The 21,631-nt window shown below is 39.0% G+C and overlaps 1 protein-coding gene across 1 annotated transcript in view; it reads left to right on the top strand.

The window, feature by feature from the left end:
• Positions 1-21,631, top strand: part of ELP3 (elongator acetyltransferase complex subunit 3) — a 91,742-nt gene that overhangs the window by 47,276 nt on the left and 22,835 nt on the right. Inside the window, exons 10-14 of the mRNA XM_090288354.1 lie at positions 234-427; positions 11,255-11,345; positions 11,546-11,611; positions 13,189-13,416; positions 16,210-16,291. Of these exons, the coding sequence (XP_090144480.1) occupies positions 234-427; positions 11,255-11,345; positions 11,546-11,611; positions 13,189-13,416; positions 16,210-16,291 (661 nt within the window). The remainder of the gene's footprint in view (positions 1-233; positions 428-11,254; positions 11,346-11,545; positions 11,612-13,188; positions 13,417-16,209; positions 16,292-21,631) is intronic.

The raw sequence follows: 21,631 nt of genomic DNA, 5'->3' as shown, positions 1-21,631 counted from the left end.
GGTGACAGGGGCTGGTCTGGTGAGCACTTTGGAGTCCCGCAGGCACGGGCTTTGCTCTAGTGAGGCTATACAAACAGTGACTTTCTGTCTGTCTGCATCCCTTCCTGTGATGGAGAGGAAAGGCAGTCTCAGGACCGGGTAGGTATGTGAGAAAAGCCGTACCAGCTTTGAAGCTTCCATGTGTACTCTCTGCATAACTAATGGAGGAGTAATGTTCTGCTCTCTGTTCACAGGAGTTTTTTGAGAACCCTGCTTTTCGACCTGATGGTTTAAAGCTTTACCCTACCCTGGTGATTCGTGGAACTGGGCTTTATGAGCTGTGGAAATCAGGAAGATATAAGAGCTACTCTCCTAGTGACCTGATCGATCTGGTGGCTCGGATCCTTGCCCTCGTGCCTCCGTGGACTCGGGTGTACCGAGTGCAGAGGTAGTGTGTTAGCTGTTCTGCCAAAAATAATCGGTGACTCTCTATTGACAATTTCTAATGAGAGTAGTCTAATTTCGTATTGAGGGGTTTGAATGTTTTTAATTTAAAAAGGGACACCTGGAAAGCTATCTATAAATAGAGAGGGATGGACGTGAAAGGGCACCATGTCCAAGCCACTTTGCCTGTATCATTTACTAATGGATTCCTCTTTCCCTCATTCATGATCCAGGAGGTGGCATTATGAAGGTAATAGTTGTGGTGCCTGGTTCCGAAGCTTATGAGCTGGATCAGGATTTCCTTTTCCAACTCTACTTCCGTCTAGGTACAGAGTGCGTGTGACAGATGGAAGTGTGCCCATGTGTCTGCTATCCCTGTTCTAGAGCCTCTGAAGATAGAGCAAAGAGTAGACACAGTCATTCTTCGCAGATATTAATGTGAATAGGGGGAAAGAGTCATATTCCTGATGGCATGAAGGAAATCAACTTTTTTTTTTTTCATAGGAGAGAGAAATTAGGGTCTCACTTGCAATTATGGGCCTTTTTTAAAAAAACTAGAAATATAACAGTGAAAAAAATTAGGAGCCATAAAATTACCTATTTACCTACAATCCAAACAAAACAATTCCTATATCTGCTGGTCATTAGGCACAAAAGCTGCCTAGTTTCTTGTATTACCAATACAATAGTCCCCCTTTATCTGTGGGGGATATGTCCCAAAACCCACAGTCACTGCCTGAATCTGCAGATAATACTGAGCCCTCTATATACTAATCTTTTTTTATACATACATACATATGGTAAAGTTTACCTTATAAATTAGGTACAGTAAATGATTAACAACAATAATAATAAAATGGAACAATTATAACAATAGACTGTGATACAAATTACATGAATGTGGCATTATTAAATAAAATCAAGGTTACTTGGACAAAGCACTGCAATGTGACAGCGTCATGGCCAAGGTGGCTAGTAAGTGACTAATGAGTGAGTAGTGTGTACACTGTGGATATGCCAGAAGAAGAGATGACTCATGTCCTGGGTGGAAGGGTGTGGTGTGAGTGGGGCACAGTTTAAAACTTATAAATTGTTTATTTCTGGAATTTTCCATTTAATATTTTTGGATGGAGGTTGACCACAGGTAACTGAAACTGAGGAAAAGGAAATGGGGAACTGTTGTACAAGGTCAAAAGGTGATGCAAATGCATGTACAATCTATTGCTGCAACTAGTATCCACTGAGCACAAAAAGTGCATTACTAATTATATAAAGCAGTGACCACTAAGAATAAGCAGAATTATTGACCAAAGGAAAATTACCAAGGATATAAAACAATGGAGTTGCTTAAAGGTCAAAGGACATTTACACCATACATCTGCCACAACATATTGATTTCTTAAATTCTTTAAATTATTGGCCCAACTAAGGATCTACATTGCCTCTATGATCTCTTTACTTTAAAATATACTTTAAAATACTAAGGAGATAGTTGCATAGAAAAATTCAACTGTCAGAATCTGTTGCATTGTCCTTCCCCTTTTTGAGCCTTTTTGGAACAGTTGAGTCCAAAAGACATTAATTAGGAGGTGTGAGCAGTGCAGGTGTCTCCCTTGGCGACATTGGGAGCTGCAGGACCAGAGCAGGGCGAGAAGCGTGTCCCCGTGGAGGAGGCAGTGGTGCGGCGCAGCTGCTGCCGCCTGCGTGTGCTGCAGTGGGCATCCTGCAGAGGGCTGATCTGGCACATGCTGCCCGAGCGGGGCAGGGGTCAGAGAAGAGGACAGCAGCAAAACAGGCTGACCTACTAAGTATGACCTATGACCTAATATGTAGATAACATTAAGGATAATGGGAGCTAGGTTTTTTGTTATCTGCAAAGGGAATTACAAATGTGAAAAAGGAGGAAATTAGAGTGTACTCCGTGGTGTTTTGGAATGGCAGCGGTGGGAAGAGGTAGAGACTGTCTGTGTGTGTCCCCTTTTCAAAGTCTATTTAATGCCCCCCCCTTTTTTTTCATTTTTGTGTTGTGTCTTGGTGATTCCACTGTTTAAAATGGCCCCAAGTATAGTAATGGAAGTATTGTGTAGTGTTGCTAAGTGCAAGCAGGCTGTGATGTGCCTTATGGAGAAAATACATGTGTTAGATAAGTTACAGCACCATTGGCTGTAAGTTCAGTGTTAGTGAATATGCATATAAACATATATGGTGTCCTTACACAGAAACACATGTATAGGGACTAAATGATAATAGAAAAAAATACAATAAAGATTTTTTTTTAAAGCACAGGTATTGTAAAACAAATTATATATGGATCAGTTTATGAAAATGTTGCAACCAGAGGCACATAGGAACCTAACTTTGTATTTCCTCTAGGAGCAGTGTTATAATATTCACTAATTAAATGTTCATGGCAACTTTGTAGAACATAACTACCACAAATAATGAGAATTGACTGTACATTGTCTCCAAGTACCACCCACAATGTACTTATTAATTACAGAGTGGAAAAGAGTAACTTGACTATGGAGAAGCCTGGCAGCTATTCAATGTGCTTATTAGTAATAGTACAAATCACAGCTGTGCTTTCACTTTTGTGTTACTCAGCTAGAACTCCATAATCTAAATCTAATCATAAGGAAGCACCAGACAAACCCAAATTGAGGAACTTTCTAAGAAAATAAATGGCCTATAATCTTCAAAATTAGGGGGATCAAGGAAAGAGTCCCATTTTGAAGGAGACTAAGGAGTCATGACAACTGACCACAATGCAGGGTTCTTCCTGGATGCTTTTACTGAACAGAACGTTAGTGAGGCACTGCTGAAGCCGGAACGGAGTCCAGGATTAGGCAGTAGTCGTGTCTGTGTTAATTTCCTGATTTTGATGGTCGTATTACGGTTATGTAAGACAGTATCCTTGTTGTAGGAAATACATCAAGTATTCTAGGGGTGTTGGGACATCTTGTTTCAGTTTACTTTCAAATAGATAAGGAAAGTAGTTATTTGTACTGCGCTTGGGGCTTTTTCTGTAACTATGAGATTGTTTCAAAAAATATAAATTAATACAGTGGAAAACATAGATGTAGTAAGTATTTCTTTAAGACAAAAGGAAAGATCATTTGCATTTAACAGACTTGAGCAACCAGAGAACAGTGAAGATACCACTTCCCAGCAGCAGAGCATGGCAGTATATCACTGTGGTGGGGGCCTCAGCCTGCTGGTGGTGAGGCTCTCAGCTAGGAATACCTGAGGCACTTACAGCATTCCCTCACTTACCGCAGGTATTACGTTCTAGATCCCCCACCATAGGTGAAAGTCCACGAAGTAGGAACCTTACATTTATTTTAGTATTTATATATATATTAAGGCTTTATAAACCCTTCCCACGCACTTATAAACTGTTCCCAGTCCCTTATTAACCTTTCCCACTCCCTTATTAACCTTTTCCACACTTTATAAACACTACTTACGTTCTTAAACATATTCTATACTCTTAAACCTATGTAACTTTAACAAGTATACAGTACCGCAAAATCCCGCGATATAGTGAAGCCGAGATAAATGAACCGAGATATAGAGAGGGACTACTGTACTTGACCTGATTACTTGTGGTGAGCCCCCACAGACATTTACTCCAAGGTCAGGAGGTGGGGTGGGGGTGGGCAATGCAGTGGCTGGACCAGGATGCACTTCACCAAAATCGTCAGGGAGCTTTGTGGAACAAGATTTATTACACGTCCTGGAGGGTACCCAGCAAGCCCGAGGGGCACAGCAGGGGATGGGGGCGATGGGGGATTGGGGAGAGCACAGACCTGGAGCTCTGCCTTTATTAGAAGTCTAGGGTGGGGTGTCTAGATTTTATGGGTTCACTCTTTATTGGCTAACTTAAAGCATAAAAATGGGAGTTAGGTTACAGGAAGGGAGAAATGGGGTGACTCAGGTGGTCAGTTATCCAGGTTACCCAGGGCATTCTAGAAGAGTGAACTTCCTGGGTGGGGGCGCCTAATTCCTCATATGGTTATTGGCTAGTAGCGGTGTCGTGCATACAGCTGCCAATGCGTTTATTCAGGATGGGTGCCTCCTGCAGTGGATGCCTTGGCACTCAAACACTTAATGTCAGGCACTCATAGTACCATCAAAACGCTTAATGTCAGACACTTAAACTACAGGGTAACCGAAAGATAATACCTCTCAGCACGGCAACAGGATAGAACTTTCACGGCCATAGACATCACAGTTTTCTTACCAAAAGTACCAAGGCGATCGGATGAAGAATTTGCATTCTCCCCTTCATTTTCAGCCTTACATTCATTCCTTACTGCTGCAATCAGTGAGTCAAAAGCAACAGAGGCATTGCTATAACATTAAAAGCTTAATTTTGTAGACTTTATGAAATATCACTGTGGGACATTATGCTGAGAGGATTTTGAGAAAACAAGAGCAGCAAATATAGTCTCTATAGAAAAATTGTAAGGAGGTCATGACAGGAAGAATTAGGAACATGTACATTATGTACCTAACAGGTAGAATGACGAGAAAGGCATGATTATGGAAAGCCAAGATGGGGCTGATTAAAGCTTCCCTGTTCTCAGTTCTCTTATCATGACCCCGTTACCCCTCTGTCTCTGGAGAATCAGCCAGTAGCAGAGTCCCCCAGCTCTAATTTCAGGAGGCCAAACTGGCCATTATATTTCTCTAGCAGTACATCACTTAAAAGGTTCATGTGTTACAGGTGAATGTAGGTTTAACTTTTTGAAGTGCCATTATTACTTTACACATGTGGGTGAATTAGAACTTAATGGAGTAGATACTGTAAAACAAGAGTAAAATCCCCGTAAAGATGTGGAATTAGCAGTGTCTTTAGTGAGCTTGAGGACAGTTTGTAGTTTGAAGATACTGATGACTCGGTTCCTGACGCAGTAAATGCCTTTGGTGGAGAGTCATCTGGAGTCTAGCTGTGATGTCAGACTTTCGTGCTTTGGGACTGGTAATTTACTTAACTTTGAATGTGATTATTTTCTAGGTTTTTTAGTATAAAGATTAAAATCTTTATGGTATTTTTCACTTTATTTCTTATATATTTTTGTATTTAATACAGCTATTGTATTGGTATACAAGTTTCCATTAGAATTCTGGCTTTTCTAAGGTAGCTAGCTTACTGTGGACTAATGTTCAATTTAGCATTTTTTTTTGATAAGCATGGACAGAATTTCTTCAAATACTTTGTCACTTTATGTTTTGCATTGACTATCATTGAACTTACAATAACTTCGTCGTCGGCAGCCGTCCGTCTCGAGAGACGATGGTGTAGCTTCTTAAGAGTCTATCTGCACCGCCGAGAATGGCTGTGCAGTCCGACTCGGGAGTGACATGGTATCTGTCTCCTCCCGTGTTGAATCGACATCTTGTGATGACGCTGAAGCTACAGAGCCTGGGCAGGGTAATATGGAGGGTCTGCTGTTGCCCATGCAGCAGACCCCCCCTCTCTTCGCAGCTGAAGGGTCCAAGGGAAAGACGGAGTCGATACAGCTTGGGTTCAGGTGCGTCGCAGGAGTTGCCGGTGTTGACTACAACGTCAAACCGCCTTAGGGACTCCGGCTCCGGATTTTCTGTCGGGGTTTACTCCCTTAGCCTTTCCCCTAGAGGTATGCCGCAAGGCAGCGGAGGTTTTTTGGAGTCAGAGTTTTCCTTCTCTGATTTACAATAACTACCTGCATAAGAATTTATTCAAATTAATTATAATTTGCTACTTATTTCTCCCCACTTTTATTTACATATTTCCTTTGTATATTACTGCATAAAAATGATTCAAATTTATTTTATATGGACTTGCTTTTTGTTATCAGTAATCACTGAAATTCTAGAATAGACTTGCAGTGCTGAGGTGTATTATGTGATGTGTTTCTACTGTGTACCACTGTTCATAAATCCCAGTACATTTCTTTTTAATAATGTGATTTTATACTTTTTTCCAGCAGTTTGTAGAATATTACTAATTATCCAGGACTTAATATTTTCTTATGCCCTGGCTGGTTTGGCTCAGTGGATTGAGCGTCAGCCTGCGAGCTAAGTGTCGCTGGTTCGATCTTCCAGTCAGGGTACATCAGAGAAGGAAAACTCTGACTCCAAAAAACCTCCGCTGCCTTGCGGCATACCTCTTCAGGGGAAAGGCTAGGGGAGTAAACCCCGACAGAAAATCCGGAGCCGGAGTCCCTAAGGCGGTTTGACGTTGTAGTCAACACCGGCAACTCCTGCGGCGCACCTGAAGCCAAGCTGTATTGACTCCGTCTTTCCCTTGGACCCTTCAGCTGCGAAGAGAGAGGGGGTCTGCTGCATGGGCAACAGCAGACCCTCCATATCACCCTGCCCAGGCTCTGTAGCTTCAGCTTCACTGGAGAGGACACTCCAGCGTCATCGCAAGATGTCGATTCAACACGGGAGGAGACAGATACCGTGTCACTCCCGAGTTGGACTGCACAGCCATTCTCGGCGGTGCAGATAGACTCTTAAGAAGCTACACCATCGTCTCTCGAGACGGACGGCTGCCAACAACAATATTTTCTTAATTTCCAGCCCTATAGTACTATACTTATATGAACAAAGTAGTATTTTCTCTATGAAGCTGCTTTAAAATCACCTTCAATATATGTATCAATAACAGGCGTACATTATTTTTCCAAAAATTACCTTGTAAAATTGGGATGCACATTTACACAGCAATACATTTGATAAATTAGCAGTTTCTTATTAAAGACTTAGAATAATCTTCATAGTTAAAAATTTTTTAAGATTTTATTTATTTATTTTTAGAGGGAGAAAGAGAGGGGAAGAAACATCAGTGTGTGGTTGCCTCTCCCACGCCCCCAACTAGGAACCTGGCTGACAACCCAGGCATGTGCCCTGTCTGGGAATCAAACTGGCGACCATTGGGTTGGCAGGCCAGCACTCAATCCACTGAGTCACACCAGCCAGGACCATAGCTATAATTTTAATGTAGATAGTAGTCTAACATTTTACTCTGTCTTATTCAGTAAACTATTCTCTAATGTTCAACATTAGTTGCTTTCATGTTTTTTGTTTGTTTGTTTTAATTTTATCATCCTGGCCTCTACTACAGCTAAAATTCATGTACATAGAACTTTTATAGATGTTGAAGTTATCTGTTAGAGCAGTATGATCTAACAGATTATGATGAAAGCTCTAAGCATTTTTTTATTATTATTATTATTACTACAACTATTATTTCTGGAACAAGGGGAGTATAAATTAACATTTTAATTTTTGCTAAGTATATTGATATGGTTTTCCAAAAGGATAATACCAGTTTAGAGTAGAGTAAATAGTTACTGGTTTTACCACAACTCTACAGATGATTATGTATGTTATTTAATTTACTTAGGGGTGTTAACTTGCATTTCCCTAGTTATAGTAGGGATTAACATTTTTTCCATGTAACTGCTTATTTGTATTTCTTCTTATATCAGTTGTCTATTTATATATAATTTGCCTGTCATGGAATTTGGATCAGAAAGGAGATAGCACTTTTTACTGAAATAGCTCAACAAAAAAGAAAACTTCATAAATTTTACCTTTACCTTTTAGGGGCCTTTTGAATTATCTCCTCTCTCCTGCACAGATAAGAGGACTAGGGAACCAAAAAGCTATGTCTGTGTTCACATAGTACACTTAACACTCACTAGCAATTTGGTAGCTGGGTTCTGGTAAAATAGTGTCGTATGGACAAATCTGTGCAAGAGAAGGATGGGTGTTTAGACAATGTTAATTGGCTGAGAAACCTTCTGATTTGGGAAAAGAGAATCACAGGGTTTTGACTTGGCGTTGTTTCTTCTCACTTGAGTGAAAAGAATGTAGAAACCATTGGCAAAGGAGAAAGTCTTCTAGAATTTTTAATCCAGGCAATTTAAATAATTATAGTTGATTTATTTTTGTTTTAAATCATAGTAGAGGAAAATCATACATGCCTTTGTGTTCTGTGCCTTTAGAAAATCTGGTTATTTCATTTCTACCTATGACAGCTTCTGCCAATTATAGGCTGTATACTTAGTATTGATTAGTGAATTAAAGAGTGTACATGGAGAAAATTTTAGGAACTATTTTTTAGATAGGTATCAAAAGGGAGGATCAGAAGAAGGGAAGATATTTCAAGAGAAAACATAATATTTTACACTTGTTTTTTTCCTAAATACTGTATTTTACTAATTACTTGATATTTTTAATTGGCTATTCCCCCTCTTTTATTTTTTTTTCTTAACTAATTTACACTTAATTTTATGACAGTTGAGTCAATAACATCTTACTGGGTATTTTTATGAAGCAGCATCCTAATAGATGATTCTGTATTGCAGGCCTGAAGGGTGCAGTCAGTGATTAAATGTAGATTCTGTCCAGACATGTGGAAGAGCCACTTTAACTGCTGCTGCCCTCAGCCTGTTGAACAGCTGTTTGCCTTGATGTGCTATTTAAATCACTGCAAAGCATTAGAATAGGAAGACCAATTTGCAACTAAAACATGCTTCTGAAGTGTGAGAGACTTAAGACCAAAAAAGCTCTAGATATCACTTTGAAAGGTTTTTTTGATGAGCAAGTTGCAAATGTTAGCTCTCTAAGCTTGAAATATTATCTGTTAAACCCTGGCAGGGCAGTTCAGTTGGTTAGAGCAACGTCTCCATATGCCAAGTTTATGGGCACATACCAGAAGCAGCCAATGAATGCATAAATAAGTGGAACAACAAATCGATATTTCTCTCAAATCAATAAATAAAACTTAACAAAAAAGAAATATTACATTTTGAAATAGAAAAGTGAATGTTATCAAATGTGATCTCCAAGCCAAGAAAGTGAAACTAGATTGAAACAAATTGAGAAACCTAAAAATAATTTTAATGCCTGCCGAGATGGATGTAGCAAGTTCAGATGGTCAATAATCTCACGTGGGTTTTGAAGTCCTAGAAGAGTGTAACACTGTCTTTTTATCTTTATATATTAAGATGTTCTGCATATATAAAATTATCTTCCTTCATTTTCAATGAAAAAGACTGCCACATTTCTATTCTTTAATGAGGAAAAACTCCCATCTGGTATACTCCAGGCATGTCACTGACAAAGACCCTTAAAGCCATGTTGCATTTTTGTAATGACAGACATAAACTTAAAAACATTTATAAACTCAGCATCATTATAAAGCCCTGTTTTATCAGAGCCGCAATAACTTGTGCTTTGTGATCATTAGAGCCACCTTCAGGGGACATGCGACCCGCATAGTCTCATAGGGACTCGTACTTGGTTTGACGCTCTGCTCTGTCTTGAGATAATTAATATTTTTTTTAAACAAGAGGCTGTCTGTTCTCATTTTGTACTGGGCCCCCCAAATTATTAGTCTTTAACACAGGCAGAAATAAAACAAGGTATGTATTGATCAGTTAAAGAAAATGTGTGACTCAAGGCTTGCAGGAACCTAACCCTGCATTTACCCTAGGATCAATGCTTCAGTATTTGATAATTCAGTGTTTATGGCACCTTTATGCAACATAAGTGCCATAAATAACAAGAATTGAATGTGTCTGTTGTGTATGGTACTAACAGTGGTTACCATTGATATTATATCATGTATACCAGTGTTTTACATTCCACTTTTAAGTTGTGAAGGTACATGCATATATTTGTGAATTATTTATAAAATAGTTTACAGTAAAAAAGGGGGGGGCATTTAGAAGACTTCAACTTTGGTTATGTTATTCTTGCTTTGAATTCCCTGGTGAGTTGTCATAAAGAATTTTGACTTATCGTTGCTTTATAGCATCTTTATGGAAACTATGGACTTCCAGAGCCCAGTAGACTTATTGTGTATAGTTTTTAATGCTAATTGATTGGCTTTTGATACTTTTGAGTGAGTTAGAAATATCTTATTAGAAGTAATGAATGAAGTAGCTAATTGTGTTTACTTAACATTTGAAGGGCTAATTAAAAAGAAAGGGAAAAGGCTCAAGTTCATTCAAAAGCAAAAATGAGAAGAAAAGATAATTGTGTATTCTACATCTTTCTTCTAATCAACCAGATATTAGACAAAACAACTGGGGACTTGTCTTTGAATAGAAAGCAGATGTGCTGAGCATATTCTCAGATTTTAAAAAACTGATTTATCTTTAGATACTGATAATTGTCTGTAAGAGGGTGTCTGGGCCACTAAAATAACTTCAGTTTTTTATTGAAGGCTCCTTGATGCCTGGCACTTTACACTACATTAATGCTGAGAAATAATTTTTATCTCCTCTCATCTTTAGGCAAGCTGTTACTCTTCTAATAAAGAGTCACTTCTAATTTAGATTTTGGGGAAATAGGAAAAAAATTTATCCTTTGAGACCAGTTGTTGGGTAAGCTAAGCTTTTGGTTACTTATCGTACAGCTACTGTAAAAAATTGGATTTGCTTAAAAAAAAAAAAAAGAAACAATTATATTTTTCTGTTTTGTTAAGTACAAGTGTCTCTTCAGTCAAAATCATTTCTAGTGGTTATTGTATATTTGTTTTCACTTTATAATTTTATAAAGTGATTTCCATCAGGTGTTGCTTACAAAAACCCCAAGTGGTAGGTGAAAATCCTAAATTCACAGATGGGAAAACTGAGGGATAGAGAGGCTCTGAACCTTGCTTTCTGGATAGAACATTCAGCCTTTGCTTTTCTGATCTGCATTTTAGGGGTTTTTTTTTGTTTTTGTTTTTGTCTCCTCCCCACCCCCCCTTTTAAAAATATTCCTAGCCTACTGCTGTAGAAAATGACTTGTATTTTGTAACAACGGATCTTTTCTTCTCCTGCAGAGACATCCCAATGCCCTTAGTCAGCTCAGGAGTCGAGCATGGTAATTTGAGAGAGCTGGCGTTTGCAAGAATGAAAGACCTGGGTATACAGGTAAGAGTCTGACTCTAACTGTTGAGATCAAAGTAATCTGAAACACAAAAGTCCTGTGATATTCTCACCAACAGGAGTCTGGTCCAAAAGCTTTCACATATTGAAGGCATTCTTACTGTATAACATTTTGAAGTTGAAGCTCGTGGTTACAAAGGCTGCATCTCATCCCTTACACCCCTACTTTCTTTTCTTTTTGCCAGTGTCGAGATGTAAGAACTAGAGAGGTTGGAATTCAAGAAATTCACCACAAAGTACGGCCATACCAGGTTAGTTTCTTCATTTTATAGAGAGATTAGGTCCTGTTCATAAATCTTTTTTGTTAAGCCTGGATCCATACCTTCTTACCAATGGGACTGAACCCTAGAAGTTAATGAGTAAACTAAGAGCAAAGAGTAATTTTGGATCAGATACAGATGTCAAATGAGGGAAGCCAAGTACGAGGGTGGCTGAATTCTAGAAGAGGCAGGTTAGGAAATCCAAGTCTGAACTTCAGATTAACACTGTTCAATAGAACTTTATGCAGTGTTGTAAATGTTCTGTAATCTGTGCCTTCCAATATGGTACCATCCACCAGTCACATGTGACTTTTAAGCAGTTGAAAAACGGCTAGTGCAACTGAGGAACTGAGTCTTTAAAATTATTTAATTTTAATTCAAATGTAAATAGCTATATGTGACTAGTGGCTACATTCCTGTGAAGCTGGTTGTCATCTGCTTATCTCATTGTGTGCAACTGCTAAATTATTGCCCATTGGCAGTAATCAGATGAATAGATCAACCCTTACCAACAGACAGGGAGGGGTTCCACAAAACTTAAGCCTGATGCCCAAAGGCATTTATTGTTTGTGATGAATTAACATCTCTCCTATATATCTACAGTGTCCAGCTAAGTGTAAAATTTTATGTGGGATTTAGCTCTTGTGGAACCCTATTTTGGAAAGATTAGGATCATTGAGATCTGCATTGATATTTATGTTCTCAAAAATTGACATTTTTCACAGTTAATCATTTGGCCAAATTCTTGTGCAATCCTGTTACTTAGCAAACAATAAATTAAGGAAGATACTATTAGTCAGGATTGTTCACCTCACTATGGATACAATATGACCATTTTCAGAATGTATCTTGAGTGTGACCTTGCTCAGGTATGCAGACTTGGCTTTTCTATGTATGCATTTTGTTACATATTGCTTATGTTTCTGCAAAATACAAAGGTTACCTGAACAATGGGTTAAAGAATAAAAGGCCTATATAGATTGCTGCCACAAAAACCTTCCCCAAAAGCCACTCTCCGGTGACTGGGTTTTCTTTAATGTTTTTAATTTCACAACTAGACATATTTTAAAGGCCTTGTGGGATGCCATCAAGGAACAAGTAAGTAACTTATGACACATTTTCTCCCCTCCTCCCCCAAAAGTAGGTTTTAGTGGAGGAGGTAAGGACTAGAAAATGAAACCATCCAGCACCTGACAGTTCCGGGCCCCAGGGCTTCCCCCAAGAACAACAAATGTTGCTAGTGTGTAATTTTACCTTAGAGACTCTTCGTGGGGGTTTAACTGCATGGAAGCATTTACTAAGCCGAATCTTTGTAAGATTCCCAAGGTTAATGAAGTTCAAGTGCTTATGAAACTGTAAAATTGTTTTTCTTTTATAATAGTTCATTAACAAGGCATGAACTCTTTATTTAATTGACATTTGAGAGTAGATAGAAACATAACTTATGATTATTCATTCGTTATTCCTAATTTTGAATATTAGCCTAAATACATATAATTATAAAAGTAAACTTGGTTCTCTAATTTTTTTTAATGTGTTTTTATTTTCTTTCTTTTCTAATTAAACAGGTTGAATTGGTAAGAAGAGATTATGTTGCAAATGGTGGCTGGGAAACATTCTTATCGTACGAAGACCCAGATCAAGACATTCTGATTGGCCTTCTGCGATTACGGAAGTGTTCAGAGGAAACCTTCCGTTTCGAATTGGTTGGAGGTGTTTCCATAGTCCGAGAGCTGCACGTGTATGGAAGTGTGGTCCCTGTGAGCAGTCGGGATCCTACCAAATTTCAGCATCAGGTATTCTGTATTTCACTTTTTTTTTTAAGTATATTTTATTGATTATGTTGTTATAGTAGTCCTAATTTTTTCTTCCCTTTGCTCCCCTCTGCCCAGTACCCAGCTTCCCTCCGACAATCCCACCCCCCTTAGTTCATGTTCGTGGGTCATGCGTATAAGTTCTTTGGCTTCACCCTTTCCTATATTATTCTTAATAATAATTTTGTCTATTTTGTACCAAACAATTATGCTTCTTAATCCCTGCACCACTTCTCCATTTCTCTCCCTTCCCCCTTCCAGCTGATAACCCTCCAAATGATCCCCACACCTATGATTCTGTTCCTGTTCTGGTTTGCTTAGTTGGATTTTGTTTTTATTTTTTAGATTCAGTTGTTGATAGTTGTGAGTTTGTTGTCATTTTAATGTTCATAGTTTTGATCTTTTTCTCAAGTCCTTTTCACATTTCATATAATAATGGCTTGGTGATGATGAACTCCTTTAGCTTTACCTTGTCTGAGAAGCACTTCATCTGCCCTTCCATTCTAAATGATAGCTTTGCTGGATAGAGTAGTCTTGGTTGTAAGTCCTTGCTTTTCATCACATTGGATACTTCTTGCCAGTCCCTTCCCGCCTGCAAAGTTCCTTTTGAGAAATCAATCAGCTGATAGTCTTATAGGCACCCCTTTGTAGGAAACTCAACTTTTCTCTTGGTGCTTTTAAGATTCTCTCTTTATCTTTAACTGTTGGCATTTTAATGATGATGTGTCTTGGTGTGGTCCTCTTTGGGTCTAGCCTCTTTGTGACTCTCTGTGCTTCCTGGATTTGTATGTCTATTTCCTTCACCAAATTTGGAGAGTTTTCCTTCATTATTTTCTCACATAGGTTTTCAATTTCTTGCTTTTCCTCTTCTCCTTCTGGCACCCCTATGATTTGGATGTTGGCACGTTTAAAGTTGTCCCAGAGGTTCCCATGCCTCTCCTCATTTTTTTTCAATTCTTGTTTCCTCATTCTGTACTGATTGACTGTTTTTTTCTTCCTTATGTTCCAAATTATTGATTTGAACCTCAGTTTCCTTCCCTTCACCATTGGTTTTGTGTGGATTTTCCTTCGTTTCATTTAGCATAGCCTTCACTTCTTCCCTTCTGCATTTGCCGTACTTAAAAATATCTGTCAAGCCTGTGAACCTCTTTATCACCAGTGTTTTGAGCTTTATGTCTGTTGGGTTGGCTATCTCCTCATCGCTTAGTTCTCCCACTGGAACCTTGATCCGTTCCCTCTTTTGGGCCATACTTCTCTGTCTCCTCATCTTGACAGGCTCTTGTGTTTGTTTGCCTCTGTGTCTTAGGTAGAGCTGTCGCACCTGTTATGTTGTAAGGGGTGGAGCCTTAGATATTCGTCAGTACAGGGCAACTCATTTCACCACGTTGTGGCTCTGTATGTGGGGGAAGGATCTGAGAAGGAACAGTGTCACTTGCTCAGCCCTTGCCCCTTTTCCAGGCACTTCTCCCACTTCTGTATGGGACTAGTGCCTCTGTAGCTGTTGCCCTGACTGTCGTTCCCAGAGTGGGTGGGTCTGCGGATGTTCTCGGACTCTGGGGACCCTTTAAACAAGTGGTTGCTGCTGAGAGGTGGGCAGTTTCTTCCTCTGCCCCAGCTCCCACTGGTTTGCATAGTCAGAAGCAATGAGGCTTTATTTTCCCTGGCCTCTGGAACCGTGAGCTGCAAGGTCTGGTCTGGTACTGGGCACAGTCCCCAGGTGTCCCTCCCAACTTTTTAAAATGTGTGACTGCGTTTTCTGCCGGCCTGCCACTGCTGCTGCCACCACCATACCGCGTCCCCTCCACCCCTCCTACCTGTCTGGATAAGTATTTCTTCTTTATATCTTTATTTGTTGGACTTTCATGCAGCTTGATTTTCTGGAACTTCTGGTTATCTCTAGTTTTGAAGTAGTCGTATTCCTTCTTAGTTGTGGAGGGAGACGCAGCTTGTCTGTCTAGGCCTCCATCTTGGCTGGAAATCCCTGTATTTCATTTCTGTTTGACTCTAATTAAGAAATTGCCCAAAGGAGGGAAAGAGAAAAGGAATGGGGAGGGGAGCATGGAGCAGAGGAAGAGACAGAAAAGAAGAAAGGACAAAGGAAAGTATTGAAACAGAGGAACCAATACTGTAGTGGTTCAGAGATATCTTCTCTCCAGACTGCCCACTTTGGAGTGTGGTATGATGGGAGAGGAGGAAGAGACAAATTGAGACTCAGCTGAGTGGAATATAATACTAGATTGAACCATATGACATTGCTGTTTTGGAAAGTCAGAAATAGTCTAATACCAGCAATTTCAACTGATTTACTATTATGGAATCAAAGGAGATGATAATGTGAAGGCACTTATGACGTATTAAAGCACTTCATAAATGCAAGCTATATGATATAAATAAACCTAAATAAATAAATCACTCACTTTTTTAAATTTTAGAAAAAACTAGTGGTGGGTATAGTATAGACCCCAAAATTAATGAATTAAGAATATTGCCTGGCAAGTGTCTAGAACTTGTTTAAAAAGAGGCAGTTACCTCCTTGTCGTGAGTAGATTACATCATCCACAAAGTACCTTTTGGCTTTTGTTGCAGAGTTTTCCTTTTTTTTACTGGCCTGCTATTGTGTGCTTTTTGGTATAATCAAATGGTTTCTCTTTCCTTGCTCCCATAAATGGCTTTTTTGTAATGCTTATTTTAACAGATTTTAGCCTTCTTGTTTTACGGATCCCCCTTAGTGACTTTTCTCCTTGCTTCTCTAACCCTCTTTATTGCTCCTTATAGGGATTTGGCATGCTGCTGATGGAGGAAGCAGAAAGAATTGCTAGAGAAGAACACGGATCTGGGAAGATAGCGGTTATATCAGGTAAGTGGGGGAGGGCAAAGTTCATGATTCATTCACATTTTTAACTTGGTAGCACAGTTAAAACAACCTCAGGCCTTTCTTATGCCTGTTTATGTTCAAAATTGGACAGAACTGAATAGTGAAAGACCTGTGCTTAAACACAAGGAAAGTTCCTTTAAGCAGGTTGGTGGAAGAGAGTTTTCAGAAGCAAGACCAGTAGCTGTATCCTGTCTTCCTTGCCATCTGTCACACTGGTCATTGTGGTCATCTCCTCTCTTATGCTTTGTGCCGTTACTTTGGGAAAATAAAGATTAATGATAAGCCAAGAAAAATGTAAACCAATGCGGAGATTATCAATATTGTTGTTTAGAAAATTAAAATAGAATCTCAGTTGCCAGTACAAGATGTTTAAAGGCAGAGTTTCTCGCTCCTTAAGTATTATTTACAGTAACTTTGCTCTTGGCAAACAGCTTTTTGCTGTTCCAAAGCTTCCCCATACCTTATCTAGGACGTCAGGTAATTGGGGAAACAGGCATGAAAAAGACATTCCAGGTAAGTGGAACAGGAAATAATGTATGCACCCTTTCACTCCCCCTCCTTAGCATTGTATACTTACAGAAATTGCTGTTCCCAATAAGAAACTAACATGGTGAAAACCATGATCAAAATTTAGGTTATTTTTCCTCCAGTGTTTGTTTTCTCATTAGACTACCCCATTCTTAAAGACAGAGTATCTGAAAGTGAAAGTTGAAATGAGTTTTTTTTTAAATCAGTAAGTTGCTGCCCATCAATAAATCAATACCCTTGCCTAGCTTTTGATGATTATAATTATGAAAGTGTAATGACCTAGGCCCACTTAATCATTTAGTCTGGCCACGTTTTTGGCATTATCCAGACAGATTAATAAAGCATTTCTTAACATGGCTAGCTTATATTTTTTCCTCCATTATCTTTAATCCCACTAAAAAGGAGGGAACTAAATGAGGTTCACCTGATACTGATATATGTGACGATAAACATTTACCTCTCAGTTTATTAATCTGTGGTTGACCAGAAGTCAGCTTTTCCTGGTGGTGCCAGGAAAAGGCCAGACTGACCCAGAACTCATTCTCCACGTGCATCTGTGAAGGGCTGTGATCACCCGAAATTTCAGGATCCTCTTTTGCCAGAGCACAGCCAGTGTTTTCAGTATAGCACTCCAGCTTCAGTGTCCTTCTGAGTCACCAGGAGATTTTGTTAAAATGCAGATTTTGACTCATTAGGTCTGGGGTGGGGCCTGAGAGCCAACATTTCTCAGCAGCTCCTAGTGTTACCTATGCCAGTTATCTTCAGACCTCACTTTGAGTCGCAGGGTTTTGGTGTTCTCTTACAGATGTAATATTCTCTTCCAGATCTCTCTGTGACCCTGGCCATGCCTGCACTCTCAGAGTCTGATATGCAGTCACATGAGTTCCTGGTGTCTGTGGGAAACCTAATCAGTCTTAGAACTGAAAACATTGGTATTCTATCACTTCTCCTCCACATTATTTCACTTGGCTTCATGGAATCTTTTTTTTTTTTTTAAGAAATAATGCATGGCAAGGGAGGGCCCCTGACTTTCCTGAGGGTACATTCAGTTGCCCATAAGAGCCTCAGTTTCTACTTTTTATCAGCAGGAAATGGAAATTAGCATCTGTACTCTTTCTAGCTTTTTATTATAATCTAAATAATAGCTCAATTTCAGATCATCTCCTCGTAGAATTTTTAAAATAACAAGAAGAGACTTGCTAAAAATAGCAGGGAAGAGCTTTTCTCCTTATCTGCTCCTACAATAAGATGACGAGACTTCTGTGCGGGCATTTCTTTTGGTTGATGGGTTTCTAGAGGATCAGCCCTGCAGGAACTAAAGTGAGTTCTGTGGGAGGAGGAATTGTTGCTTCCTGTCACCAGTCTGTAAGCTCCACGTTGCTGTATGGGAAAACCACACAGCACCTTGACTTTCTGTTTGACTCAAGATCTGGTCACCCTTCAGATGAAAAAGTTAGAACTTTGTTCTGTGTCTGATGCATTTTGTTTCTGTAATTTACTAATACAGTATATTACTGTTCAGTTTACATTTCTGAGTCAGACACCTGAGATGTCCATTTCAGAACTTCAAAGGGGACAGATTTAAAGGGTTTCTTTTTATAACATGTTTTTTATATTGGTTTTTTCCTTCCATGCTTGTTTCATTTTGGCTTTGGTGTTTGTTTTTTTACAGTTTACTTTCAATTTTATTTTGTATTGGTTCCAGGTATATGGCTTAGTGGTTAGACAGTCATATACTTTACATAGTGCATTAAGTACAGTGGTGTGTGTGTGTGTGTGTGTGTGTGTGTGTTTAAATTGGCTTTTGTAAAAAGCAGAACAGTTATTCTCCATACACTGATCCTTAAACTGCACTTCTCTTCTGGCAGTGCTGGTGCCTGTGTGCTACACTCGTTCACAACACTCCCCGAGATGTGGGGTGTAAGGGGGCACAGGCAGAGAATCATCCCAATGCCATTTCTGCGTTGACTGTAGCTCTTGTGACCTTAGATAATTTCCCTTCATCTTCATGGACCTTTATTTTCTTACCCAAAACAAGTAGCTTACATTATCTTTTACAGTGCTAACAGTCTAGAATTCTGCCCCTTAGTATCTTAATTTAAGTTCTCCACATGACCAAATTGTTTTCCTGATTGCATTTTAACTGCTTTCTTTTCTGAAACCTTTCTAGGATACCCTTTAATTTCATCAGTAACCTCAGTCTCACTGTGGGTTGGGTATTTGAAGATAAGTAGCTTCATCCTGTCAGTCCATTTTAACCTCAGTCACAACTGCTGGTCCTTTGTGACCTAAGAGCCCTTTTCTTTTTTTTTTTCTTTTGACTTTGTCTATTTGTAAATTTATTCTTGTTCTGGTGTATAGACTTTCATAAAACTCTTACACAGTGGTGGCCTAGATATTTTGTCCTGGCATAACTAGTAGCTTGAGTAAGGGAGAGACAGATCATTTATCATTCTGGTTACTGTGACTGTAAGAATGCATTTATGTAGAATTTGTTTCTCAATTACATTCAGATTCGTTATGACCTCCCTGCATCTTGCCAGCAGATTTTCTCTGTTACTTGGATTTGTAGTCTTCGATTCTACCTCTAGACAAGTGATCCTCAACCTTTTTGGCACCAGGGACCTGTTTCATAGAAGATAATTTTTTTCACGGAGGGTGGGTAGGGGGCAGAAGGTAGAGCTCAGATGGTAATGTGAGCGAAGCTTCACTCACTTGTCTACCGCTCAACTCTCGCTGTGCAGCCCTGTTCCTAACAAGCCGCGGACCAGTACTGATCCACGGCTGGGGGGTTGAGGACCGCTGCTCTAGACAATATTAACTACATGGTAAATCTGATTTAAATCACTAGTCAGAAGAACTAGTATATACCTTCTGTCAACAAATATATTGAAATAACAAGACAGTGTGTTTTTTAATAGAAAAAAAAGAATGCATTTTAAAAGATTAACTTTATACCTACATGAGAAAATTAAAAACTTGTCTATGAGAATCAAATGAAACACTTTCTTAGGTTTTTGCTTATTTATTCTATTTTTAACTATATATAATTTTTAGTAAGTAAACTGGATGTTTTTAAACTTAACCACTATAAATGTGAAAATTAAAGCAAAAATTAAATATTTAGCTTCCTCAGCATCAAAATCACTAAGTGTATTAAGTATCTTCCTATGTCCAAGGGACCCAGGGCTGAGAGGGGAGATGAAGTACACGATGCTGGCCTGTCTTTCTTTGAGGGATGTTCATACTGGCTGGACACCTCTGAGTCTTCACCATAGAGCAGTGGTTCTCAACCTTCCTAATGCCACGACCCTTTAATACAGTTCCTCATGTTGTGGTGACCCCCAGCCATAACTAAAGCATAGTGATTAATCACAAAAGCAATATGTAATTATATATGTGTTTTCCGATGGTCTTAGGCAACCCCTGTGAAAGGATCATTCGACCCCCAAAGGGGTCGCGTCCCACAGGTTAAGAACCGCTGCCCTAGAGATTGTCCTTAACTACAGAGGAAAATAAGTTTTTCTCCCTACTTAAACTATTTCTCTTTTTTTTTAAATCCTCACCCAAAGATATGTTTATTGATTTGATTTGATTTTTTAATTGCCTTTTATTGATTATGCTATTACAGTTATCCTGATTTTTTCCCCTTTTGCCCTCTTCTACCCAGGACCCCCCACTCCCTCAGGCAATCCCCACATCACTGTTCATGTCCGTGGATCATGTGTGTAACACTCTTTTTTCTATACTGTACTTTACCTCCTTGTGGCTATTCTGTAACTACCTATTTGTACTTCTTAATCCCTTCACCTCTTCAACCATTCCCCCAAATCCCCCCTCCCATCTGGCAATCATCAAAACTCTCTGTATCCATGATTCTGTTTCTGTTCTTATTGTTTGCTTAGTTTGTTTTTTAGATTCAATTATTGATAGATATGTATTTTTGCCATTTTATGGTTCATAGTTTTTATCTTTTTCTTAAGTCTCTTTAACATGTCATATGATAATGATTTGGTGATGATGGACTCCTTTAGTGTTTTCTTATCTGGGAAGCTCCTTATCTGCCCTTTGATTTTAAATGGTATCTTTGCTGGCTAGAGCAATCTTGGCTGTAGGTCTCTGCTTTTCATGGCTTTGAATGTTTCTTGCCAATCCTTTCTTACATGCAAGTTTCTTTTGAGAAATCAGCTGACAACTCAGGATTCATTGCTTCAGGGTAAAATGATCTTTTCCTACATGTAAAAAGTGGGTAAATCAGTTATATAATAAGAACCAGTTTCTAAAATAATCTGTAGGCAGAAAATAATAGTTAATTGCTATAACTATCTAAGCAATTAACTAGTCCCTATTAAATCCAAGTGATTTAGTATCTGTCACCAGCTTACTGATGTAGCTTCTGTCAACACACATGTTTAAGATTAACAAATCATATCTACCTAAAAGCCATGACGTTTATCTACTTGGATGATGAACATTGTTTCCTTTAAAAATGTTAAGATGAAGCAGTTCTTTCTTCTCCCTCTCTTAATGGTGTAAAGTGCAAGAAATTACACAGTGGAACCTAACCACATTTGAAATGCCATCACTAATAATCACCATGGAAACTGAAGATCTCTGATGTCACACTGCTCATATCATTTCCAAAAAGGCAAATATAACTGTCAGTAGCCACTATTTAAAAAGCCACTCAGTACCCCCAACAGAATGGTTTTTTTTTTTCCCCCTTTTGGCAGTTTTGGTTGGGTGTCAGATCTAATCATGTTACTGTTTCTGTTTGCAAAGCTAATTGCTATG

Source organism: Furipterus horrens, unplaced genomic scaffold (genome assembly GCF_987537825.1).
Source record: "Furipterus horrens unplaced genomic scaffold, mFurHor1.1.pri manual_scaffold_10, whole genome shotgun sequence".
NCBI lineage: Eukaryota > Metazoa > Chordata > Mammalia > Chiroptera > Furipteridae > Furipterus > Furipterus horrens.
This window is presented reverse-complemented; position numbering and strand designations above follow the sequence as displayed.